Genomic DNA, 27,102 nt, shown 5'->3' on the forward strand with positions numbered 1-27,102 from the left:
AGATGGCAATTACAATAAATGAAAATGTCACTCATCTTCAAGAAGGATAATACTTAGCTGACTATTCTTAACCAACCTCTCTCATTGTGCAACACGTGTACTTTTTGGTTTTTGTTTTTTTTTTTGTTTTTTGTTTTAACTTAAGCATCTGATAAATGTACTCTTCTTCTCTCTATCAGTTCCACTTCTACGATGTAGTTCCACAATCCAATTAAACCTTCAATTGAAGAACCGATCAATTGAAGCAACACAAACCAAAAAAAGCTCTAGGCTTCGTCTCTCTCAAGCAACACTGAAACTGCCTTCATTGGCGAGGGTGTAGAAAGATAGGTATCTGCCTTCTTCGGCGACGAGGAGGAGCTCTTTGTCTTCACCTGTAGTGGGTCATCAGGGAGGTCCACATATATTGAAGGATCAATGGAAAAGAGGCATGGCTTCTAAGAAATTGAAGAATTGGAAGTAGTTGATGGGAAAGAAAGGAACACAATGAGATGTTTAGAAAAGAGAAGGAAAAAAAAAATAGACACGTGTTGAGCGGTTGGAAAGACACGATAGGGTTGGATACGAATTGCTAACCATATATGGTCAGTTAAGTATTATCCCTCCAAGAAAATGAGGGCCAAAAAAATTTCTACGACATTTTACATTTTCCAACGTCTTACAATCCTGGAAATCAAATTTTCCACCTGGCTTGGAATTTGATCAGTTTATGTGATAAGCAATGAATATGATTCACCTTGATTTCTTTTACTATATTGATTGTACATTGATCTTTGATTGTATTGATTGTACATTGCTTGATCCTTAAGGTTTAATTGCAAATCTCCAGGATCTATACTGATCAGCAATCCTTTATTGTATTTATTGTAATAGCTGATCTCCAGGATCGAAACTGATCAGCAATCTTGTATATAAGATTGAAATACATCAATGAGGAAGTGTGAAAAACACTTTACTCAAATATGCTTTATGGTATCAAAGGCCTCTGTCTAAACGACAACCTCTTTCCTTATCTCTTTCTTGTTTCTTCCCCTCCCATGGCTACCCCCACCAACACCACCACCACCACCACATCAAACTTTCTCACCATCAAACTAGAATGAAACAACTATTCCTTATGGTTTGCTCAGATAACTCCTCTCCTGAAAAGCCGAAATCTCATGGGTTTTGTTGACGGAACAAAGCCTTGTCCTTCGGGCTTTCTTTGGAATGAGGCTGGTGAGCTAACTAACACCGTGAACCCAGCAGATGAGGAATGGATAGCTACTAATCAAATGATCCTAGGATGGATCAATGGCTCCCTCACACCTTTTGTCCTAGTCACCGTTTCTCGGTCCATTGATTCACACACCACCTGGACCTCTCTTACATGGCGATATGCTTCCTAGAATCACAATTGTATTCTCCAACTTCGTGGCAACCTCCTCCGTACTACTAGAGGTGATCTTTCCATCTCTGATTGCTTGGATAAAGTTAATCAGATTGCTGGTACACTTGCTTTATTTGGGCACCCGGTTGATGACTCCGACTTGATTTCTATCATTATGAACAATGTTGGCCCTCTATATGAGAACACTATTAGCTCTGCCCAAGCTCGTGACATACCAATTACTTATGATGCTCTTGAAGTATTGCTTTTGGGAGCTGAAGGTTGTCTGAAAAATTAGGCTTTTGTTGGTCTGGAGTCAACTCCCATTGCACTTCTAACTCACAAACATCAGATTAGTGGCTCTTGTGGATGTGGCACATTCTTTGGATCTCAAAGAGGCCACCGAAACACCTATGGTTGTGGATCCTTTTCTGGTCCCTCCACCTATAGCCGTGGTTCCAGCTCTCGGTTTCCATATCATGGACGTTCTATTCTTAGTTCAGCTCTATCTACTCAACCTCCTTCTACCTGTGGCCCATGCCAAATCTGCAAACGCAATGGTCATACGACAATTGATTGCTTCCATAGACTCAACATGGCTTATGAAGGTCGAACACCAAGCACCCGTTTGTCTGCCTGTTGATACCCAAAAAAGCATAAAGCATGCCCTACGCACATTTCAACCTTGATAAGGAAATACACATGCAAACCGCATTCGAAAATACAAAAATTACATATCTTCTCTAACCATCATGCCACGCATGTGGACCCAAGCCACAACTACTCTCTTGGGGCTTGCAGAAGTGGGTGTGGTGTGGAAGGTTACGGAAATACATAATGCTCATCTATTGATTTAGCGTTGTTGGTGATCTCGATCTTGGACCTGAGATCGAAGCCCAATGACTTAAATTGATAGCGAATTGGTGTATATGAGATTTGGGCCAACCTTTCTCCTAAACAGAAATCCCAAGACAGAAAGCCTAGCTTTCTTCCTCTTTATTCTAATATTGCCTTCTTCCCCCGCAGCAATTGCCTATACATAGATCGAACTAAAATCCTCAAGAACAACCAATTCCTTCTGCTAGGTAGTGAAAGGCAAACCTTGTGACCAGTTAAAGAATATTATCTTCTTCCTTAAACCATGAGGGCACAATTCTCAAACTTCCTCATCAGCCTCGTTCCAGGTTTTGTGCCACCGCAGCTGTTTTTGCTGCAATCTTTGTCGACGGCGACAATGTCCTTCTCCCTCTCCTAAAGCTTCATCTCTCAAGTAAGCTTTCTTTTCCCAGATTTTAAGGCATAAATCGTGTCTAGGTTGAAGAAGAAATGCTTTATCCAGAAATCATGTGTTCCCAATAAAGCCTATATAAAGGGAGATTTGGGACTGTAATGAGGAAGAGAGGTTTGCCAATGTAAAGAAACAATCCTGCATAATCGAGCAATACCCAAAATACTTAGAAACACAAAATAAAGCTCTCAAGCCTTTAAGAACACCCAACTCTTAGCCATTTTCTCCCAAAAACCACCTTCAAACCCATCTTCCAGAAACCCAAATCCAGAAAACCCCCAAATTCTCTCACCGTAGTGTGTTTCTAGCTCCCACACCATGCTTCATGCTACCAAGCCCCATTCATTATCTGAATCGGATTATTGGGTCAATTTTGGCCTAGTCAATGTTTAATTCAAAAAGGACCCTCACACTGCCATGGCTGCTGCCACAACTTCTTGCCATGATCCCTCTGCTTGGCTTCTTGACACCGGCTCCAACACCCACATCACCAATGATCCTCATACATTAACCGATCCTAGAGAATACCATGGTTCCAACATAATTGGCGGTGTTGTCTCAGGTCAAGGTTGGCATATTTCAAAAATTAGAAATACATCCTTACCTTCTTCCCACTCTCCTATCACTCTTTATGATATTCTTTATTGCCCACACATGCTTCTGCCAATATCTTATCTACTCATAAATTACTTTTTGATAACTCCTGCTATATTCTAATGTTTCCCAATGCTTTTTATGTCAAGGATCTGAGCTCAGGGAGGACGCTTTTGGAGGCTCGAAGTAAAAATGGATTTTATCCCGTCAATAATGGTCCATCATCATCCAATAAATCGAGTCTTTTTCATACTTTATCAGCAGATAAAGTTGCTGCGGATGTGTGGCACTCTCGCTTGGGGCATCCATCGACACAAATTCTTTGTTGTCTTGCATCTAGGATTTCTTTGTTAGACACTCATCATTCATGACACTGTCATTCGTGTCCATTAGGCAAGTCCACTAAATTGCCCTTTAATTTGTCTAAGTCTGTTACTACATTTCCTTTTGAATTAATTCATAGTGATGTATGGTCCTCTCCCACTCATCTTGAATTGATATTCAAATATTATGTTGTGTTTGTAGATGATTTTACATGATATGCGTGGTTGTTTCCCATGAAAACCAAATATGAAGTACTTACCACTAGAGGTGGCAAACAGGCCACAAAGCACGAGCACGGCACGGGCCCGACACGCTTAAAAGAGGCCCGGCACGGCCCAAGCCCGTTAGTGGCCCGGCACGACCCGAGCACGTTAGAATAACGGGTCGGGCTGGGCCTAAGAATATTGGCCCATTGGCCCGGCCCGGCCCGAGCCCATAATGGGCCCGGCACGGCCCGAGCACGACATATTGTGGGCCGGCCCGTTACAAACACAAAATTTCATTTTAAAAAAAAAAAATATATTAAAAAACTATAATGATGAGATTTGAGTATGAGATTTTTTATTTAAAATCTCATGACAATTCCACCAATACTTTCTTTTATATTGTCAAAATAATGAAACAAAACATTATATCATTGTTTTGACATAAGTATTTTTTCTAAATATTAAATATATGTTTATTAATAAAGACTAATATCATAATAATACAACTATAGAATGAAGGAAAAAATAATATATACTAAATCTTCATTATATTAATAAAGATTAATCTCACAATAATATACTAAAAACAATATATTTTGAGTTTTTTTTTCTTTCTTTCTTATAGTGAAATATAAAAATTATTAGAAATCTAATCTTAAATAGCTAAGATTAAGAAAAACGTTGTAGAACTTAATTTATTTTAATTTTCTAAATAGTTAAATAAAATTAATTTTTATTTGTTCAAATTAAGATTTTAAAATCGTGCTTTATAGTGGGTAGGCACGAGCCCGGCCCGTTATTGACCCGGCACGAGCACGGCCCGACATGATATGGGCTTGGGCCATGGGCCGGGCCGGGCTTAATGTTTAAGTAAATGGGCCGGCACGAGCCCGGCACGATAATAAATGGGCCGGCCCAAGCACGGCACGAAGCACGACTAGGCCCGCTTAAAATGGGCCGGGCCGGCCCGTTTGCCACCTCTACTTACCACCTTTGGCGCATTTATCACCTACATTGAAAATCAATTCTCCACAAAAATAAAAACTATCCAAACAGACGCTGGAGGTGAATACACTAGTCGTGCCTTCAAATAATTTTGGGATTTTGTCCATTTACCCCATTTCTAGGGATTTTTTTCCCACTTACCCCATTAAGTTTTTTTAATTCTCTCTTACCCAATACACTCTAAGGGAGTCTTCCCTAATACCTTTTTTTTTGTTTTTAATTTTTTTTTAATACCATTTTACCCTCACTCCCTTGTTACTTAGAGAGAGAGAGAGAGAAAAAATAGAAGAGAGAGAAACCATGGGAGACTTCGCCGGAGCCCGTCACCGGCCGCCGGAATCCGGTCACCGGCCGCCGGATTCCGGTCACCGGCCGCCGGATTCCGGCCAACGTTCGCCGGATTCCGGCCAACTTTCGCCGGATTCCGGCCAACTTTCGCCGGATTCCGGTCACCGGTCGCCGGATTTCGGTCACCTACTGCCGCCCACCGGAATTTGCTGAAAATCTCACCGGAAAGTTTTTTTGGCCCCAATAGACATCTATTGCCCCTAGTAGATGGGCAATAAACCTCTATTGCCCCCCAATAGACGTCTATTGCCCCCTAATAGACGTCTATTACCCTCCAATAGACGACTATCAGCCATGTATTGCCCCCCAATAGACGACCATCAGCCATGTATTGCCCCCCAATAGACGTCTATTACCCCCCAATAGGACTTTCAGTTGCTAAAATGAGAACTAATCTCCAAAAATTTAGACAAATAAAACTTTGATTACAGAAAAAAACAAGGAGATTACATAAATTCAAAACGTCTATTGCCCCCCAATAGCCGTCTATTGCCCTCCAATAGATGTGTAATAGACGTCAATTAGAGAGCAATAGACATTCAAAACGTCTATTGCCCCTCAATAGACGTCTATTGCCCCCCAATACAACTTTCGATCGCCGGAATGAAAACTAATTTTTCTACATTAAACAAATAAAACTTCTATTGCCTCCCAATAGACGTCTATTGGGAGGCAATAGACCAACAACTCAGCCATTTTTGTTAAATTTGCATTATCATCATCAATGTACCATTCGTGCAAAACAAACCTCCATGTACCATTAACTCTTTCTAATTATGACAAGAAACACCCAGTTTAGTTCTAGATTATATCACCAATGTCAACATAGTTGAGGCACATCCGATAGTGCTACAGCAGATGTGGCGAAGTTCCAATCAACATTATTATAATGAACTACTACCACTAAATGCATTGCTCTTTTAAAATTTGATTCGTCAGATGGAGAGAACTTGGTCAATGCTTCCCATGATAGATACACAGAGCCCAGGCTCTGCCCAATCATAGTCAATCTAGGGTACGTTGCTTCCTCGATCCATTTCCGCTTGTACAGATAGACCACCTAATCAATTGGATTAGGTATCAATGGAAATTGAATTAGGGATATTGATAGAGTATGAAAGAGAGCACTGTACCTTTGGTGGGTGAAGTAGTTTGACTCCAAAGAGATCGACGGCTCGGGAAGTGAGTGAATCAGGGGAGGAGTCGTGGTCACCGGTGAAGACGACGCAGTCAAGGTTGGGGTTTTCATCCTGGATGGCTTTGACGGCGCACTAGAGCACTCTCTTGCTCCGCCGCCGTCGTTGGTGTAGGGGTGGAAGAATGCGACGGCAGTTGTTTCCGGCGGTGGAAGAGAGAGAGCGTTGCCGGAGTGAAGAGAGAGATCTGAGAGAGCGTTGCCGGAGTGAAGAGAGAGATCTGAGAGAGCGCTGCCGGAGTGAAGAGAGAGAGGGAGGAAAGAGAAGATGCATCATGCGGCTGGAGAGAGGAGTTGAGTGGCAATGCTGTAGTTTGTTAATTAAGTTGAGGGTAAAGTTATCATTTTACTTTAAATGGGGTTACTGGGAATAAAATCTGTTGCTGGGGTAAGTGGGATAACTTTGGTTTATTTTGGGGCTTTTGGTCAAAGACCCAATAATTTTTGCTTCAAAAAGTCATTCATCGTAGACTCTCTTATACACACCATCCTGAGCAGAATGGTTTAGCAGAACGTAAATATCGCCATCCTGTTGAAACAACATTCACTCTTCTTGCCCAAACATTAGCAGCAGCACCACTTCAACCAAACCCAAATCCTCTTTCACCCGATCTCTCCAATACGGCCATCTCGTCATCTTCACAACCCTTGCCGCCGCCGGCTCTCTCACCAAATGACGCTCCCCAAATGCCCCCCCCCCTCCAGCTCGCCAACTCCCAACCCCATTCTTCCTCCTCTCAACTGGTTTGGTTCGGTGGAGCGGTACAATGCTCGCCTAGTTGCCAAATTCTCTATCAAGAGTCGAGTCTCTCACCGCTATACTTTTATTCATTCTTGATCTTTTTTGTTACTGGCACGAATGACATGAACATCCATTGATCAAAAACTGCTATATTTGAAGTCGATCCGATCCCAACTTCAAATTCCCACGAACCCCAGGTTAAGCTCCAGCTGATTTCTATCTCATTTTTGTTCTTGTTTTTACAATTTTAATTTGCTTACATATGTTGCTCTGTTTCTATTCTCTGTTTTTCTTTTTTTTTTGGTTGTCTTTTTTTTAGGTTAGTATTTTTGCAGCTCTGCTCATGATTTATTCTAAAAGAGGCATCACTCCCTAATTGATCATGGATTTATATGCCGAATTTCTTATGAAGGTATGGAAGATACAGTATAGTTGGCACTCATTAGTTTTAATCATAACTTTTGGTCAAATAGGATGTATGGAGATCTGTTATGGAAGAGTATATGCATTTGCTGCTGCTGCTAATCTTTAACTGTCTATTGCTCTGTCGAGGGGTTTCAGCCAAAAATAAGAAAAAGAAGAATTTGTTTAACTGTCTGTCAATGAATCATTCTGACACCAATCGTTTTCTCAATTATATTTCTTTCTAGTTTAAAAGGAGCTAGTGTTTTGTGTCTCTGTATTTAGATACCTGAGCAACAGAAAACAAAGGAATAAAAATCGACCACAGAAACCAAACCAGCCAATTTTTTGTTGCTTCATAGTCAATTGCACAACTCCTGTTAGAATGAATATTTATTTATAGTCGATTGACTAGGAAATTATTAATCTTTTCTACGTTTTATGCAGTAGGGAAGAGAAACCAGAAAACACAAATGCATGTTTTCCATGATAGTTTATTCCAAGCCTTGAAATAGCAAGTGTTGAAAGCTTCTTGGGTTACTCATATCTGTTGTACTTGGACGCTTACTCTTCTATAAGTAGAATAAGTAGGTTTCATTGGAAATGAGCATACAAAGAATCTCTACATCTTTCCCCCCTTCAACTCCTCAGTGGAAATATGATGTTTTTCTGAGCTTTGGAGGCGATGACGCTCACTAGGCTTTTATAGACCACTTATACACTGCATTGGAACATCAAGGAATCATAACTTTCAAGGACGATCCTGAACTTCAAAAAGGGGAAGCTATTTCTCCAGCACTTTTTGCTGCAATTGAAGAATCGAGATTTGCTCTCATTGTTCTCTCATAAAATTATGCATCGTCAACATGGTGCTTGTATGAACTTGTGAGGATTCTTGAATGCATGAAAGCAAGAAAAACTGTGCTGCCAATTTTCTATGATGTTGATCCATCTGATGTTCGAAAGCAAACAGGGAGTTTTAGAGAAGCCTTTGCTAATCATGAAGAAAGGTTTAGGGATGACAAAGAGAAAGTGCGAAGGTGGAGATATGCTTTAACTGAAGTGGCAAGTTTCTCAGGGTGGAATTCAAAGCAATGGTATGCATATACTCTTTTTTTTTTCTCTTTCCATTGCTTTACAACAGTTAATTTTGCTCTAGCTCTTCATTATGTTATTCACAAATAATATAGGCAGCTAATAAATTGAGCATCTGATGCTTTTTAAATGACATTACAAGAAAATGAAAGAAATCGAGTGCAATGCAGAGACATTTCATAAACTAAAGCTCATTTTCCATAGCCAACTCCCAAGTTCATATGCCAACAGACCAATACGTCCATCATACCTGCCTAACCCCTAATCATCAGCTGATTTTAAGTAAAGAGTCTCATGCCCATCTCGCAAATCTTGGCCATGACCTATACCATCTACAGAACCAAAATCTTGGTTACTCCCACTGCCATCATCCTATGCAAGCCTCTCTGATCCCAAATAAGAAAACCCTCAAATGCGTGGCACCCAGCTAACATTGACTGGGCTCTTTTCAACTGCTGAAATTAACTTTTTTTTTTGTAGACTTTTAGGCAGGAATGGTGTGGCGGCCGGGCTGAAAAGGCAACGGTGGAGTTGCTCTTATAATTTTCCTCCTGCTAAAGTCTTCACCCACCAAATGATGAAAATTTATTTCCCTCTCAAGATTCAAGTCTCTCACCACTTTGCTTCTCTTCATTCTTGATCTTTTCAAACTGCTATATTTGAAGTTGATCTGATCCCAGCTTCAAATTCCCACAAAACCCAGGTTAGGCTCCAACTCATTTCTATCCCATTTTTGTGTTGCTATGTTTCTGTTCTCTGTTTCAACATCAACTTTCTTCTTCTTCTTTTTTTGGTCTTTTTCTCTAGTTAGTATTTCTGCAGCTTTGCTCATGATTTATTATTGTAAAAGAGGCACCAGTTTCTAATAGATATGGATTTAATTCACAATTTCTTATGAACTTTTGGAACATACATGCATAACTTGGCCACTCATCAATTTTGATCATTACTTTCGTCAAATAGGATATATGGATGTGTGTTATGGAATAGAATATGCATTTGCAGCTGCTGCTAGTGTTTCACTGTTTTGTGACTCTGTTTATTTAGATACCTGAACAAGAGAAAGCAGAGTAATAAACAACCACTGAAACCAAACCAGCTAATGTTTGCTGCTTCCCTAGTCAATTATACAACTATTTTTAGAATGCATATTTATTTATTGTGGATTGACTAGGAAAGTATTCATCTTTTCAATGTTTTATGTAGTAGGGAAGGCACACCAGGAAACACAATTGCATGTTTTCCATGATAGTAACTTCCAAGCCTTGAAATTGTGTTGAAAGCTTCTCGGGTTATTCATATCGATAGTCCTTGGACATGTACTCTTCTACAAGTAGGAAAGTAGGTTTCATCGGAAATGAGCATACAAAGAACCTCTACATCTTTGCCCCCTTTAACTCGTCAGTGGAAATATGATGTTTTTCTGAGCTTTAAAGGCGATGACACTCGCAAGGCTTTTACAGACCACTTATACACTGCATTGAAACATAAAGGAGTCATAACTTTTAGGGATGATCCTGAACTTCAAAAAGGGAAAGCTATTTCTCCAGAACTTTTTGCTGCAATTGAAGAATCGAGATTTGCTCTCATTGTTCTCTCACAAAATTATGCATCGTCAACATGGTGCTTGGAAGAACTTGTGAGAATTCTTGAATGCATGAAAGCAAGAAAAACTGTGCTGCCAATTTTCTATGATGTTGATCCCTCTGTTGTACGAAAGCAAACAGGGAGTTTTAGAGAAGTCTTTGCTAATCATGAAGAAAGGTTTAGGGATGACAAAGAGAAAGTGAGAAGGTGGAGATATGCTTTAACCGAAGTGGCAAGTTTCTCAGGGTGGAATTCAAAGGAATGGTATGCATGTACTCTTTTGTCTAATTTACACATAGTTAAGTTTTGCTCTCTTCATTATGTTATTCACAAATAATAAAAGTAGATAATCAATTGAGCTTATGAGGCTTTTTAAATGCCATTACAAGAATATAAAAGAAATCAAGTACAATGCAGAGACATTTTCATAAACTAAATGCCTGATAAGTTTAATCTATTCTATGTTGTAGGTACGAATCAAAGCTGATAAGATATATTATTGAAGTTATATGGACGAAATTGCAACCTGTATCATTCAGTTATGCAGAAAATCTACTCAAGATTGCAGCCAGTCAATTTGCTTTTAGATGTAGTGGTGGATGACGTCCGCTTCATTGGTATATGGGGAATGGGCGGGATTGGTAAGACTACTATGGTAAGAGCAGTGTATGAGAGAATCTCTCGTGAATTTGAATTTAGTTTCCTTCTTACTGATGTTAGAAACTTTGTTGAAAAAAGTGGTCTACTTAATTTACAAAAGCAACTTCTCTCTGGGATTTGGACAAAGAAGGCCAACATATCAGACCTTCATGAAGGAGCCATGATTATAAGGAGGTTGTTTGGTGACAAAAAAGTTCTTCTCATTCTTGATGATGTGAACCATTCAAGTCATTTAGAATATTTGGCAGGAAACCCAGAGTGGTTTGGTTCATGGAGTAGAGTTCTTATCACAACTAGAAATGAGCATTTGTTGATTGGACATGGAGTGGAGAGAAGATTGAAGGTCGAAGAATTAAATGATGCTGATTCTCTTCAGGTTTTTAGCCGGAAAGCATTCAAAAGAGTTTACCCTGAAGGAGATTTTCTTGGTTTGTCAGAATATGTTATAAGTTATGCAAAAGGTGTTCCTTTAGCTCTTGAAGTACTGGGTTCTTTTTTGCATGGAAGAGATCTAAGTGAATGGAGAACTACACTGAGAAAACTGGGAAGAGTTTGTAACTTGGAAATTTTTGACATACTTAAAATAAGTTACAATGATCTGGATTCTGAAGAGAAGAAAATATTCCTAGACATTGCATGTTTCTTTAATGGACAGGACAAAGATCGAGTAACAGAAGTACTAAACAGTTGCGATTTTTCTGTAATTATTGGAATAAAAGTTCTCATGGAAAGATCCCTCCTAAATCTTTCAGATGGAAGACTATGGATGCATGATTTCCTCAGGGAAATGGGTCACGAAATTGTCCGCCTGGAATCTCCTACTGAGCACGGCAGGTGCGGTAGGTTGTGGCTTCTTGAAGATGTCAAACATGTCTTGACCAAAAATACTGTAAGAAATTTAGTACAAGAATAATTTTAATTGTTATTTGCTAGTACATTATATGACAAGTCAGTCTACTAAATCTGCTTTTTATGGTATGATAAAATTTGGTTGATAGGGAACTGAAGCAATAGAAGACATATTTAAAAATTTAGGTATCATTTTGATCACTTTTAAAAATTTAAGTATCATTTTGATCACTTTTGAAAGTTGGTTATTATTTTGTCCGGTGGAGAAAATTTTTGACCCTAGCGGTGGGTTTAACTCTTCTATACATGATAGATTTGACTTTATTGCTCCTAGAAATGAAATACCAGAGTGGTACAATAACCAAAGTGAGGGATCTTTGATAACTGTAGAGCTGCATCCAGGTTGGTTTAGTAACAAGTTTATGGGATTTGCCTTCTGTGTAGTTTTTAGACTCCTCAAACCACTCCCGCCTGGGGTTGAGATTGATCTTAGTTGTGAACCAAGAGCCAATGGACAATACTTTGGTTCATCCCCTGTTCTATTGTTTAGGGAAAACATCACAAATGGTGTATGAACTTTAGGTATTTCTACACTTTGGTGTACCAACTTTCATAACTATCAGAATGATGTATCAAGTTTGCTCCAATATTTCATTTTTGTGTACGCCGTTAAATTTTCAGTTATATTTCCGTTATCTTTACAAAAAAAAAAAAAAAAAACTGATAAAGCTAAAGGAAAGATAACGAATTTTTTTTTTTTTTTGCAAAGATAACGGAAAATTTAACGGCGTACACCAAAATGAAAGATTGGAGCAAACTTGATACACCATTCTGATAGTTATGAAAGTTGGTACACCAAAATGTAGAAATGCCTAAAGTTCATACACTATTTGTGAAGATATCCTTATTGTTTAATAAAAAGTGGGGTCAATCACATTTGGTTCTTCTATGTGGGGTCAACCTGGGGGTAGAGTCTCTGAAGAATGGCAGGACATCTACTATGAGCTTGTATTCTCATTTGAATCATATGGAATCGATGAGGAAATTTTGCTAGTGAAGAAGTGTGGGGTCCGTTTGGTATATGATGAAGATGCAAAGGAGCTTTGGGAAACATTGTTGAAGCAGAGCAATGTTAGCATTAATACCAAGCGCGGCCTTCAACATTATGATGATGATGATGCATCATCTAGTAGTACAAGTCAGGCTCATACAAAAAGAATTAAACAACTCCACCTTGACGGTGTAGGACCTAGTAGAACCCCTTATTCATAACCAGAAACATGGTTAATGCTTTTTTTTTTGGTTATAAAGAACGGAAACCTAATTGTAAATTCATGGTTTATGCCTGCTGGTGGCTCGATGAAGTAGCAATATTGTTTTTTGAATAAAAAGTAGCAATATTTAGTTAGTTCAAACTTTGAATGCCTCTTTTATTTTATTGCTATATATCATGAAAAATAAATTGGTATAGAATTAGTAATTACGATAAACAAAAAACCTACTCATTTTGCTTTGCAAGAAAATAAGGGCTACTCAAATTTCTGAGTACATTTACATTTTTAGATGTCTTCCGATCTTGGGAATCAAATTATCTACCCAACTTGGAATTTAGCCGATTTTTTTTTTTGTACTTGTTAACTTTTGGTGGAACGTTTAAAATCTCATTAAGCTCATACGCTTCGTATGTGTTTCCATAAAGTCAATAATTATTCCGCCAATCCAATTATTCCAGTTTCATGAACCAGAATCCCTTCCACAGTGTTAATCCCATTGCAGTTCTAGCTATTTACATATATAAATTGTTATAAGCAAGCAATCAATTGAGGTCTTGCATTCCCAACTCAATTTTTATGGTGTCCATAGCATCATGGTATATTGACCTATTGTATTAAAATCCAAAGGAGCAATTCCAACATCCTATTTTATGACAGAATGAAATATGGTTCCATGTCATAACATAATGGTATTTTAAAGTACTATATTTAAAATCCAAAAGAAATAATATTCTTTGACTAGCTTATTTTAATTGGAAAGGAAAAACACATCAACAATGATGCCTATTTACACGACATACTACCATAACTGCATTATCTCACTATTATGTTTTGTAATATCCAATAAAATGAAAAACCCTAGCGAGAGCAAAAACTCTTGACTTCTAAGCGCCGCCGGCACCAGGCGTCACCAATGGGATTCCCTAGCACCTTCCCACCATAGGTCGCTCCAGCGGCCGACCACGGTGGAGGCTGCTATCCGGCCTACCAGTTTCGAGCCATTTTCAAGCCTTAATCAATCTGTTCTCCGATGCGGGGATTTTTTGCTGCAGTGGTTGAAGATGATGATTGGGCTGGGTGACTTCTGGCCACGGCCTAAGCGTGGACGTCTCCGGCGGCGTCCTCGTTTTCTGGTGAGTTTGTTCTGGATCGGGTGGATCTTGGCCTCAGTTTTGGGACTGCTGGCATTGCTCACAGCTATGGGGATGAGCGGCGTTAGTCTCCTACCGCTGGGGCTGGCGAAGGTGTTTCAGGGAGGTGGTGGATCTCTGAGTTGGCGGTCTGGAAGATCGAAGACCGCGCCGTGCGGGAGGCTGCCGCGATGGGTGTCTAGATCTTTCTGGGCTACCTGGCTTTCAGACTATCTTCAGGCCCATCTCAGTGATTTGGTAGGCCAGCTCTATCCATGGGTGTGGATTTGGGACCCAAGGGACCTTTTACTGGGTCTTTTGCTGAACTGTGCCATTTTCATTCCTCTGGGTGTGCCTGTTATTACTCGCAGGTAGACTGTTCATTCCTAAATTCTACAAGAAGTCTCAGTATAATTACATTGTGAGTACCACAATTGAGTGCCTTGGCGAGCAATGTTCTTTATGCTGGGATGAGTCTAGTATTGATTGGTCTGCCGATCCTTTACATGACCAGATTGCGGATTCTGATGCTTGGATCTACAGATCTCAAGGTCGTGACAATAGTTTTGTTGTTGGTAATTATCTTGAGGAGGCTGGAGAGATTTACCTTCAGTTTATGCTAGGTTCTCTAGGAAAGTTTTAGAGCATTGTTTTATTGTACAAGGACAATTGGTTGGTGTAGTACACTTTCTGGTTTGTCCTACCTTAGCTCTGGGGTCAAGCAATTTCTGGCCTTTGTATGCTCCCTATTGGGATGCCCTCATGAGCGATTTCAATTGCTAATTCAATGAATTTTCCTTCCTTAAAAAAAAAAAAAAAGTGCATTATCTCACTAAAAAGCACAAAGTGCAAGGTTCTACACCAAAGCTCATTTTCCATAGCTAACTCCCCAAGTTCATATGCCAACAGACCAGTATGTCCATCATACTTACCCGCCTCATAATCATTAGCTGATTTCAAGTGAAGAGTCTCAACCCCATCTCGCAAATGCAGAACCAATATCTTTAGGAAAGGAAAAACACATCAACAATGATACCTATTTACACGACAAACTACAATAACTGCATTATCTCACTAAAAAGCACAAAGTGCAAGGTTCTACACCAAAACTAATTTTCCGTAACTAACTCCCCAAGTTCATATGCCAACAAACCAATATGTCCATCATACTTACCTGGCTCTCATAATCATTAGCTGATTTCAAGTGAAGTGTCTCAACCCCATCTCGCAAATCATCGCCATGGCTTCTAGGACTCCCGCTCAACCATCAGCAGAACCAATATCTTTAGGAAAGAAAAAACACATCAACAATGATACCTATTTACACAACATACTACCATAACTGCATTATCTCACTAAAAAGCACAAAGGGCAAGGTTCTACACCAAAGCTCATTTTCGGTAGCTAACTCCCCAAGTTCATATGCCAACAGACGAGTATGTCCATCATACTTACCTGGCTCATAATCATTAGCTGATTTCAAGTGAAGAGTCTCAACCCCATCTCGCAAATCATCGCCATGGCTCGTAGGACTCCCGCTCAACCATCAGTAGAACCAATAACCTGCTTACTTCCATTGCCATCAACCTATGAAAGCCTCACCAATCCAAAATAAGAAAACCCTCCGGCCTCAAGTTGCGCATTGCCTCTGCATTGTTTGCCTCATTCGATGTGGAGCATCAGACTAGGAGATCCACTTGATTATTGTGATACTTTCACATCTGTAACATTAATAGTATCAAAATTGGATACTTGGAGCCTCTATGTAGTCCACAACAACATTTCACTGATTTTCAAAACAGCCACATCTCTATCAGATCCTAGTCCTTTTCTGCGGCAGACAGGTCAAGATTTATAAATGCCCATGATGCTGACCTTAACAGAATTTGAAACTGATATATGATCCGCATCACTTTCTATAAATGTCCTTCCGGATCATGATGGAGCAATGGTTTCGTCTTGGCCTTATTTTTATTTCAAGTTATATACTTACATTTGGTTGATCTTCACAAGATTCAACACCAGCAATGGATTAAACATGCAAAAATCCTAGAGTGGGAAAGAACAGAAGATGACTGTCCATGCCAATACTCAAGCAAGTCTCTTTCAACAGGAGGAATCTTTGCATACATCATTTCTGAGTTGCTTAGGCTCCTTACTTATCGTGACTATTGAGGCAAAGTCAGAGAAGAGGCATACAATTTTTTGAAAGTTAGAAGCACTTAACTTGTAAGTTTGTTCCAGTAGATTACATCACTTATGGTTCGGACCTCTAATCACTGCTGAAATATTCTTTAGGCCAGAAGTTGAGAGCAGTTTCATTCCCTGGACTTGAAAGAGAGCATGATGAAGCATATTCACTTGTGATTTGTCTATTCAAGGCTTCAATTGGTTGCTTTTCACCCTCTCTAATTCACCCCATGCTTGCTTCAACTCAGATCTTAGGTCAGCTATGGTTTCCTCCATGACTTGAAGGTATTGATTTTTAAAAGCTATTCCATCTTTATTTCTTGTTTCAAGGATATCAACTGTGCTTCACTTGTCTGTATCAATTGAAATCTCCATCAGTTACATATAAAGACCAAAGCTTTTGCCACGACCCTATGCTTTGGCACGGCAACATTTTTGGGTTTGGAATTATCCGGACTTCACTCCTCCGATGTTCAAGTCATAGTGAACATCATAGCAAAGCAAAGTGGAAGCCATCTTTTAGAGAAGCGTGGATGGGAAATGATCAATACCTCCAGAATGGGGAGCGAAGTCCCCTTTTATAGGCGTCAACGATCACTAAGGTCTAGACTCTAGATCAGCTGTCAAACCAACTTGACTAGGATAATCACATCCGTCTACGTCTACAGATGCGCGCTATTCTCTCTGGGATCGTTATCTTTCTTACGTGGGGGACACTCAGAGCCTCCGCACGAGCGCAAGCCCGCACGCTTGGTAAGTGGACCCACCAACAACAACGGGTGCAAGAACTTTTCCTTATCGTACTGAATTCATGAGGAAAGGGAAAACCGGGCATTGTGAGGGTGTAAAATATTGGAATGGGTTCCTAATAAAAAAATAGGCTAGAAGAGAAGCAGCCTAAACTATTCAAGAAATTCCCTCAAGGACGAATCCACTCGGAGTCAATCTGAGTAAGGACGAATTGATAAGCTCGAATAATCCGTAACAAGTAAGAAGACCTCACCTCCCTCTCCCACGTTATTTTAAGAGTGGCATTAGAGATCCACTAATAGGTGACTTGCTGAAATTGCATAGCACTACAAAAGTTGCACGAGGATTCCTGTGGTCAATTTTTTCAACAACTCATCACTAAGGAGAGGTTTTTTTTTTTTGTTGGTAAAGAGAGTTATTTTAAATTAGAACTTTAGAAGCATCTATTTTGTGGATACTTCTGGATTGGAATGATGTGGCGGCCGGAATAAACTCATTTATAAACTCATCTATATTTGAAGTTGATCTGATCCCAGCTTCAAATTCCCACGAAACCCAGGTTAAGCTCCAACTCATTTCTATCCCATTTTTGTGTTGCTATGTTTCTGTTCTCTGTTTCAACATCAACTTTCTTCTTCTTCTTTTGGTCTTATTCTCTAGTTAGTATTTCTGCAGCTTTGCTCATGATTTATTATTGTAAAAGAGGCACCAGTTTCTAATTGATATGGATTTAATTCACAATTTCTTATGAAATTTTGGAACATACATGCATAACTTGGCCACTCATCAATTTTGATCATTACTTTTCGTCAAATAGGATATTTGGAGATGTGTTATGGAATAGAATATGCATTTGCAGCTGCTGCTAGTGTTTCACTGTTTTGTGTCTCTGTTTATTTAGATACCTGAACAAGAGAAAGCAGAGTAATAAACAAACACTGAAACCAAACCAGCTAATGTTTGCTGCTTCCCTAGTCAATTATACAACTATTTTTAGAATGCATATTTATTTATAGTGGATTGACTAGGAAATTATTCATCTTTTCAATGTTTTATGCAGTAGGGAAGGCAAACCAGGAAACACAATTGCATGTTTTCCATGATAGTATCTTCCACGCCTTGAAATTGTGTTGAAAGCTTCTCAGGTTATTCATATAGATAGTCCTTGGACACGTACTCTTCTACAAGTAGGAAAGTAGGTTTCATCGGAAATGAGCATACAAAGAACCTCTACATCTTTGCTCCCTTTAACTCGTCAGTGGAAATATGATGTTTTTCTGAGCTTTAAAGGCAATGACACTCGCAAGGCTTTTACAGACCACTTATACACAGCATTGAAACATCAAGGAGTCATAACTTTTAGGGATGATCCTGAACTTCAAAAAGGGAAAGCTATTTCTCCAGAACTTTTTGCTGCAATTGAAGAATCGAGATTTGCTCTCATTGTTCTCTCACAAAATTATGCATCGTCAACATGGTGCTTGGATGAACTTGTGAGAATTCTTGAATGCATGAAAGCAAGAAAAACTGTGCTGCCAATTTTCTATGATGTTGATCCCTCTGTTGTACGAAAGCAAGCAGGGAGTTTTAGAGAAGTCTTTGCTAATCATGAAGAAAGGTTTAGGGATGACAAAGAGAAAGTGAGAAGGTGGAGATATGCTTTAACCGAAGTGGCAAGTTTCTCAGGGTGGAATTCAAAGGAATGGTATGCATGTACTCTTTTGTCTAATTTACACATAGTTAAGTTTTGCGCTCTTCATTATGTTATTCACAAATAATATAAGTAGATAATCAATTGAGCTTATGAGGCTTTTTAAATGCCATTACAAGAATATAAAAGAAATCAAGTACAGTGCAGAGACATTTTCATAAACTAAATGCCTGATAAGTTTAATCTATTCTATGTTGTAGGTACGAATCAAAGCTGATAAGAGATATTATTGAAGTTATATGGACAAAATTGCAACCTACATCATTCAGTTATGCAGAAAATCTAGTTGGAATTTACTCAAGATTGCAGCCAGTCAATTTGCTTTTAGATGTAGGGGTGGATGACGTCCGCTTCATTGGTATATGGGGAATGGGCGGGATTGGTAAGACTACTATGGTAAGAGCAGTGTATGAGAGAATCTCTCGTGAATTTGAATTTAGTTTCCTTCTTACTGATGTTAGAAACTTTGTTGAAAAAAGTGGTCTACTTAATTTACAAAAGCAACTTCTCTCTGGGATTTGGACAAAGAAGGCCAACATATCAGACCTCCATGAAGGAGCCATGATTATAAGGAGGTTGTTTGGTGACAAAAAAGTTCTTCTCATTCTTGATGATGTGAACCATTCAAGTCATTTAGAATATTTGGCAGGAAACCCAGAGTGGTTTGGTTCAGGGAGTAGAGTTCTTATCACAACTAGAAATGAGCATTTGTTGATTGGACATGGAGTGGAGAGAAGATTGAAGGTTGAAGAATTAAATGATGCTGATTCTCTTCAGGTTTTTAGCCGGAAAGCATTCAAAAGAGTTTACCCTGAAGGAGATTTTCTTGGTTTGTCAGAATATGTTATAAGTTATGCAAAAGGTGTTCCTTTAGCTCTTGAAGTACTGGGTTCTTTTTTGCATGGAAGAGATCTAAGTGAATGGAAAAGTGCACTGAGAAAACTGGGAAGAGTTTGTAACTTGGAAATTTTTGACATACTTAAAATAAGTTACAACGATCTAGATTCTGAAGAGAAGAAAATATTCCTAGACATTGCATGTTTCTTTAATGGACAGGACAAAGATCGAGTAACAGAAATACTAAATAGTTGCGGTTTTTCTGCAATTATTGGAATCAAAGTTCTCATGGAAAGATCCCTCCTAACTCTTTCAGATGGAAGACTATGGATGCATGATTTGCTCAGAGAAATGGGCCACGAAATTGTCCGCCTGGAATCTCCTACTAAGCAGGGCAGGTGCAGTAGGTTGTGGCTTCTTGAAGATGTCAAACATGTCTTGACCAAAAATACTGTAAGAAATTTAGTACAAGATTAATTTTAATTGTTATTTGCTAGTACATTATATGGCAAGTCAGTCTACTAAATCTGCTTTTTATGGTATGATAAAATTTGGTTGATAGGGAACTGAAGCAATAGAAGGCATATTTGTGGACTCAGCCGAATCAGGAATGGAGGTGGACGTGGCTCCAAAATCATTTTCAATGATGAACAAATTGAGATACCTGAAGATTAAGAATGGGAACCTGCCTAAGGGGCTTGAATATCTTCCCAATAGTTTACGGATTCTTGATTGGATGAGGTATCCGTCAAAATATCTGCCATCACATTTCAACCCTCAGAAGCTGCTCGAACTTAGCTTGTGTCATAGTTGTATTAAACATGTTCAGATAGGAACTGAGGTACACTATAATCACCATATCATTCTTTTATTACTTATACTAATTGTTAAATATATGGGCCCTAAATATATCATGGAAGCTAATTTTTTTCTTTGCTTTTTACTTGTCATGCAGCCTTTATACAATTTGAAAACCATTAATCTGAGTCACTCTCTGAATCTTGTCAACACCCCAAACTTTGAAGGTATGCCACATCTCAAGTTTCTGTTTCTTGCGGGTTGTATAAGATTGTATGAGGTTGACCGGACAATTGAAGTGCTTGAAAGACTTACTGTGCTGAACTTGAAAGATTGCAAGAATCTTGTGCTTTTTGCAAGCAGTGTGGGTGGCTTAAAATCTCTCAAAGTTCTTAATCTTTCTGGTTGCTCAAAGCTTAAAAAACTACCGAATGACATGGGTCATTTAGAAAGTTTGGAGGAGCTTCATGTGAACGGCACCGCCATAAGAGAACTACCTTCCTCTATTGGAATGCTCGAAAGACTTCCTCTGCTGAAAATGAAAGATTGCAGAGATCTTGTGTCTCTTCCAATTAGTGTCCGTGGCTTAAAATCTCTCAAAGTTGTTAATATTTCTGGTTGCTCAAAGCTTGACACGTTGCCAGAGGATTTGGGCCACATAGAGTGTTTGGTAGAGGTTGATGTGAGTGGAACTTCTATACAAGAACTACCTTGCTCTATTGGGATGCTTGAAAGACTTGTTTCTATGTCCTTGAGAGATTGCAAACATCTTGTGTGTCTTCCAAGCAGTGTGGGTGGCTTAAAATCTCTCAAAGATCTCAATCTTTCTGGTTGCTCAAAGCTTGACAAATTGCCGGATGAGTTGGGTCATGTTGCATGTTTGGAGAAGCTTGATGTGAGTGGAAGTGGCATGAGAGAACTCCCCTCCTCTATTGGTCTTTTGAAGAACCTTAAACACTTATCTCTTGCTAGATGTAAAGCGCAGGCCCCTAAATCATGGAATATGATGTTCAACCCCTTTCAGTTATTGCGAAAAAGAAGTCACATTCCGGCAGGATTGTCGTTGCCTTGTTTATCTGGTTTGCATTCATTAACCGAACTGGATCTAAGTGACTGCAATCTTTCTCAAGAAGCAATGCCTAGTGATTTTGGATGCTTGTCTTCATTAAGAGAATTAAATCTCAGCAGAAATCAATTCATTAGACTACCCGAGAGCATCGGCCAACTCTCTAGACTTGAAGTACTTGAGTTGAATTTGTGCGGCAAACTTCAGACATTACCAGAGTTTCTCCAAGAGAACAATGTATGGGTAGAGGCTAGCAACTGCATTTCATTAGATACATTGGCCAATCAAAGAGAGCATTGCAATTCGGTACTAGAAGGATATTTTGTCAACTGTTTCAAAATGGTGGAGAATGAAAGCTGTCAGAGGATAGCAATTTCATTGCTAACACGCTTCCTGAAGTTTCAACATTCTATACATGATAGATTTGACTTTATTGCTCCTGGAAATGAAATACCAGAGTGGTACAATAACCAAAGTGAGGGGTCTGTGATAACTGTAGAGCTGCATCCAGGTTGGTTTAGTAACAAGTTTATGGGATTTGCCTTTTGTGTCATTTTTAGACTCCTCAAACCACTCCCACCTGGGGTTGAGATTGACATTAGTTTGGAACCAAGGGCCAATGGACAATACTTTGGTTCATCCCCTGTTCTATTGTTTAATAAAAAGTGGGGTCAACCTGTGTCAGATCACATTTGGTTCTTCTATGTGGGGTCAACCTGGGGTAGAGTCACTGAAGAATGGCAGGACATCTACTATCAACTTGTATTCTCATTTGAATCTTACGGAATCGATAAGGAAATTTTGCAAGTGAAGAAGTGTGGGGTCCGTATGGTATATGAGGAAGATGCAAAGGAACTTTGGGAAACATTGTTGAAGCAGAGCAATGTTAGCATTAATACCAAGCGAGGCCTTCAACACTATGATGGTGATGATGCATCATCTGGTAGTACAAGTCAGGCTCATCCAAAAAGAATGAAACAACTCCACCTTGATGGTGCAGGACCCAGTCGAACCCCTTATATTCATGACCAGAAACATGGTTAATGGTTTTTTTTTTTGTTATGATTTTTTTTGGTTATAAAGAATGGAAACCTGATTGTAAATTCATGGTTTATGCCTGCTGGTGGCTCGATGAAGCTAGTTAGTTCAAAATTTTGAATGTGTCTTTTATTTTATTGCTATATATCATGAAAAATAAGTTGGCACAGAATTAGTAATTACGATAAACAAAAAAGTTACTCATCTTGCTTTACAAGAAAAGAAGGGCCGATCAAATATTTAAGTACGCTGTACATTTTTTGGTGTCTTCTGATCTTGGGAGTATAGCACTTTCATTGTTAACATTGAAACATAAATAGGATTGTTAGTGGTTGATTCTGAGACCCTAGGTTTTATTATTATTTGTTTGTTTCTTTAATTCTCAAATTATTTGTTTATTGAAAAACCCAAAAATCAATATCTTCTTTTACTTGATTGTTTATGTAATTTTGTGTTTGGATTAATTGAGTTAAGGTTTAAATTATTTATCAATCCTCAGTTAGAACGACCTCGTACTTGCACACTATACTAACGACGATTCGTGCGCTTGCGAGTTTTAATTAAAATTTCACAACAAGTTTTTGGCGCCATTGCCGGGGATCGACGATTGATTTTGATTCTAACTTGATTACCATTTTTTTTTTGTTATATTATTTCTCTATTTTATGTGATTTTCAGTTTTGAATTTGCTAACATTAAATTTCTTTTTAACTTTTCAGGTTCTCTACCTGCCTTTTGACATAGATTTTGGACTGCTTCCTGCTCATTTTAATAGGCTTATTGCATATCACCGGAAAGCTATGCGAGTCTAGTTTCCAACGCACCAAGCAGATCATCATTCGGAGCTGTGAGCTAAGAGATATTTGAGAAATACCGAACAGTACTCAATCTGCGCGGAAATTTTTTTCCGATGAGTTGGGCGATCTTTTTGACTTCAACATCGGCTTTGTGCTATTCTTCAATAAATCCCAGGGAGCTCTAAACTCTTCCCTTTACTTTCTTGTTGTTATTTTTCACTTATCTCTTTTCCACGCTTTTATGTGCATTGCATGCTTTAATTCTTTCAACATTGAGGACAATGTTAGATTTAAGTGTGGGGAAGGGATTTTAATTTTTGTTTCTATTAGGTTGTTAGTTTAAAATTTTGTTTTCTGTGTTCTTTTTGTGTCTTTGTTTTTTTTTTTTTTTTTTTCTTGAGTCTTAAGATGCCTTTCAACAACTATGATGAGTATATATTTCAAAAATCATGGCTTAAGAGGATCATAAAATTGAGATGATGTTTGACTTTATTCTTTGGTTAATAAGGATGTATGATTGTCATATGTATGTGTAGTGGATGTGGTCTTGCTTACATGGTACAGAAAAGAGCATGTTAGGATAAGTTTTTGATTCATACATAACCTATGTGAGATATTTGAGCCTATATGCCTTTTCTTTGTTGAGTGTTAAATGAAAAAATATATGTCATCTTATTTTCTTGGCGATGATTTTGTTGATCTCATTATTCTTTCATCTTGATTGATTGCTTGCCATAGATTAAGTTTAATGGACCATAGAATGCTAGAATTCACTCTTATACTTGTTGAGACTTTTAGCAATATATGCTTGGACCTTGCTTGGACCTTGGAAAGGATAAAGACACCCTAGAAAATTACCACCATTGCCAAATAGCCATGTGTTCCTATTTGTGTGCACAAGATGTACAACCCCTAGATAAAACCATTTGAGCCTACATTAAGAGCATCTCCAATGGGTAAGTTAAAAACTTGTGTCAAATTTGAATTTGAAGGATGATGTGTTATGGTCATTTTTGGTCCAATGGATTAGTTATATTTAAATATTATTTTATTATTTTAAAAAAAAAATTATAACAAAAAAATTCTCTTTCTTCTCTCTCCTGTTCGTGTTCAGCACTTCAACCCAACCATTTTGGGTCTGGTTCAGAAGCTTCTCTCTCTCTGTCTTCCCACCCCCCCCCCCCCCCCCCCCCCCGAGCAAACCAACCCAAAACTAAAATTTTCCCCTTTTTATGCTCAGACCAACATCTGCAAAAAGCATCAAAACAAAGAAAGAAAGATCAAACCGAGAAAGAAAGATCAAAGTTTGAGTCTTGACCAGGAAAGAGCTTAGCTTGACTTTGCAATGAGGAGGGACACAAGCAAAGCCCAATTAATAGAAGATCTGCTTGCTTCTTATTCCCGTGTTCGATCTCTTCCATCTCTGCCCCGCTCGTTGTCACCTATGTTGAAGAAAGGCGATCTGCTTTTGGGTGTAAGATGTTCTTGATTTTGCTTAATCTCCATTAAATCACCAACCCCAAATCTCATATCTAAATTGGATTTTGCGAATATTTGCCATAATTATTTATGGTATGGTAGGAAGAAATTGAGAGATGAAAATCAGAGAATGATTCATGAAAGGTTTGTCATAAGTGGCTTTGTCCTGGGTAAGACGAAAGAGAGAGAGAGAGTGAGAACAAAGAAGCAAAGAGCGAGAAAAGAAAAAATTTGACAAAGTTGGGGAGAACTGTCAAATTTGACAGATTGGTTTGATATGACAAATCCACATAGGATTTGACAGATCTGTTGGAGTTAGGTTGCGATATCATTTCTTACCGTTGCCTTGTCCATCTGGCAAATGACCTCTCCGTTGGAGATGGTCTAAGCCTTTTGTTTCATCACCCTCATAATCCTTAACCCCTAAACCTTAGTATAGTTACAACTTTATCTCATGTTCTAAAGACTTAGTGGAGCTAACTTTTGAGACATACAAGAGGTTTTTTTTTTTGTGTCAAGAATGAAGATGGAGGAGAGAAGGAAGTTCAAGTGTGGAGGGAAGACTTGTCCGTAGAAAAAAAATTTGTATGTATGTGTCGTGAAAAGAAAACAAAGAAAAAAAATTGAAAAAAAAAGGGATAAATTTCAGTTTAGTACCCTGTGGTTTGGGGGTAACATCATGTCAGTCCGTGCTCTTTCAATTTGATCAGCAACACCCCTGTGCTTTCAATTTCAATCAGCCGTGCCCAAATTGTACTGTTCCGTCCAATTTGAACGTTAACTTTGACTGGATTGACAAAGTAAAATTTAGAGGGAATAGTAAAAATTGGGCACGGCTGATTGAAATTGAAAGCATAGGGGTGTTGCTGATCAAATTGAAAGAGCAGGGACTGACATGATGTTACCCTCAAACCACAGGGTACTAAACTGAAATTAATCCAAAAAAAAATTATATGTGACGGCAAAAGAAATGAAAAATATGATAAGTGTTTATGGATTTTTTATGGATTTTAGTCCCCCTATTGTGGATTTGGAGTTTGCTTTGAAGTGAAGGTCTATTCAAGAAAAATTTGGTCTTTGTCCAATTCACAAATGTTCAAAGGATGTTTAGAATGAAGCATGAGCCCAACAATGATGATATTTGACCGTTTATAAAGACTTTGAAAGAGTCTATGACGTTTCTATTGGGTGGAATTTCAAGATTGTCTCTCTACATCAACAAGAGCTCTTCTAGGTTTTTAGGATACTTTGTGATTTTTCTTTCCCTTCGTTTCTATAAACCCTAAGTCTTGGCCCCGTTACAACCTTAATTATAAAACCTCTTTGATCCTTGAAAAAATCAGCCTTTGATCTGTGGAGATGAGTTATAAGAGTTGAACTTATGGCTTGGGTCCATTTGTGCAAGTAGTTGATATCCTTCATGAGATCATACTTGAAAAATATTTTCAGAAAAAGCTTTTTCTTTCTATTATATGTGAGCTATTTCTATGTCTTATATATTATCTCTCTCACATATAACTTGAGTGAATATATGCTTATGCATGAGCCAATGAATTTGAGAGAAGAAAGAGGGTAAACCGGTGAGGATTTGAGTCATAACTTGTTTGAAGCATGCTGAGATTAATATCACCAATGTTGCCCCCGTGTCCTACATGTTTATATGTTTTTATTGACTCTTGAATAAATGTTGGATTGATTCTTGGTTGTTTGCTAATCTTGATGCCATGAAAGTATGAGATTTTTGAGAAAAATGTTGAAAGGGTTAGTGTGTTTTTGTTTGTTTTGTTTTGTGTCTTTGAGGTTTTAGTTTTCGTTGTTTTGCTCGAGGACTAGCAAAGTTTAAGTGTGGGGGTATTTGATGTGCTCATATTTTCCTATATTTCTATGTCTCGTAATCTTGTTTTTTTATGTTTAATCCTCCTTATGTATGATTCATTTACATCTTTTATTGTTTTTGTTGGTTTGTTACATAGAAAGTAGAAAAGAAGCCAAAATGAGCTAAGTAGGATTGATAGGCAATGTGCAATCTGAGGTCCTAGAATATGTCTGTGCAGGACACCCAACTTCGCCGAATCACTGGGAAATTCTAAGATCTAATCAGACAATGAGCCTTATATGCATGGAAAGCTACGAATGTCTATTTTCTGCAGAATTTTACAGATCTTGATTTCGATTCTTCTGGAGAAAGTTATGATTATTTGAGTGAAGATAGGTCTGACAGGAAACTTGCTCGGGAATTTACAACCATTCGTGGAGAACTCAAGTTCCATGGCACAAGATGGTCAATCCTAATGTTTCAAGGAAGTTAATTCAGATGAGGATTCAGTGAGGAACTTATTCCTACTTCTATAGTTACAAGGTTTTCCCA

General features: G+C 38.5%; 2 protein-coding genes, 1 long non-coding RNA gene and 1 pseudogene across 4 annotated transcripts; 3 read left to right on the top strand and 1 right to left on the bottom strand.

Moving 5' to 3' along the window:
- The window catches only part of LOC112169770, an 81,513-nt pseudogene that overhangs the window by 39,751 nt on the left and 14,660 nt on the right, over positions 1-27,102 (bottom strand).
- Positions 6,789-9,929, top strand: LOC112170387. Of its 2 annotated transcripts, none has more exons than XR_002925074.2 (5): positions 6,789-7,268; positions 7,391-7,483; positions 7,921-8,570; positions 9,049-9,271; positions 9,775-9,929. It is a non-coding gene; the product is annotated as an uncharacterized LOC112170387 (long non-coding RNA). The 2 variants fall into 2 exon arrangements; XR_005801609.1 differs by having other exon boundaries at positions 9,778-9,929.
- LOC112170385 (disease resistance protein RUN1-like) lies at positions 10,280-11,777 on the top strand. Its single transcript, XM_024307648.2, has 2 exons — positions 10,280-10,419; positions 10,626-11,777. The coding sequence occupies exon 2, from the start codon at positions 10,697-10,699 to the stop codon at positions 11,726-11,728; it is 1,032 nt and encodes a 343-aa protein (XP_024163416.1). The 5' UTR covers positions 10,280-10,419; positions 10,626-10,696; the 3' UTR covers positions 11,729-11,777.
- LOC112170383 (TMV resistance protein N-like) lies at positions 17,469-22,562 on the top strand. Its single transcript, XM_024307645.2, has 5 exons — positions 17,469-17,567; positions 18,069-18,713; positions 18,920-20,009; positions 20,119-20,397; positions 20,512-22,562. Exons 2-5 carry the CDS (start codon positions 18,220-18,222, stop codon positions 22,462-22,464), a joined length of 3,816 nt encoding a protein of 1,271 aa, XP_024163413.1. The 5' UTR covers positions 17,469-17,567; positions 18,069-18,219; the 3' UTR covers positions 22,465-22,562.

This window comes from Rosa chinensis, chromosome 6, assembly GCF_002994745.2.
Source record: "Rosa chinensis cultivar Old Blush chromosome 6, RchiOBHm-V2, whole genome shotgun sequence".
NCBI classification, from domain to species: Eukaryota; Viridiplantae; Streptophyta; class Magnoliopsida; order Rosales; family Rosaceae; genus Rosa; species Rosa chinensis.

Bases quoted from the DNA above. Each gene is read 5' to 3' on its own strand.
- LOC112170385 (XM_024307648.2), top strand. From the start codon at position 10,697: ATGCAGAAAATCTACTCAAGATTGCAGCCAGTCAATTTGCTTTTAGAT.
- LOC112170383 (XM_024307645.2), top strand. From the start codon at position 18,220: ATGAGCATACAAAGAACCTCTACATCTTTGCTCCCTTTAACTCGTCAG. The intron at 18,714-18,919 runs GTATGCATGTAC...TCTATGTTGTAG, and splicing joins GGGTGGAATTCAAAGGAATG to GTACGAATCAAAGCTGATAA. The intron at 20,398-20,511 runs GTACACTATAAT...CTTGTCATGCAG, and splicing joins ATGTTCAGATAGGAACTGAG to CCTTTATACAATTTGAAAAC.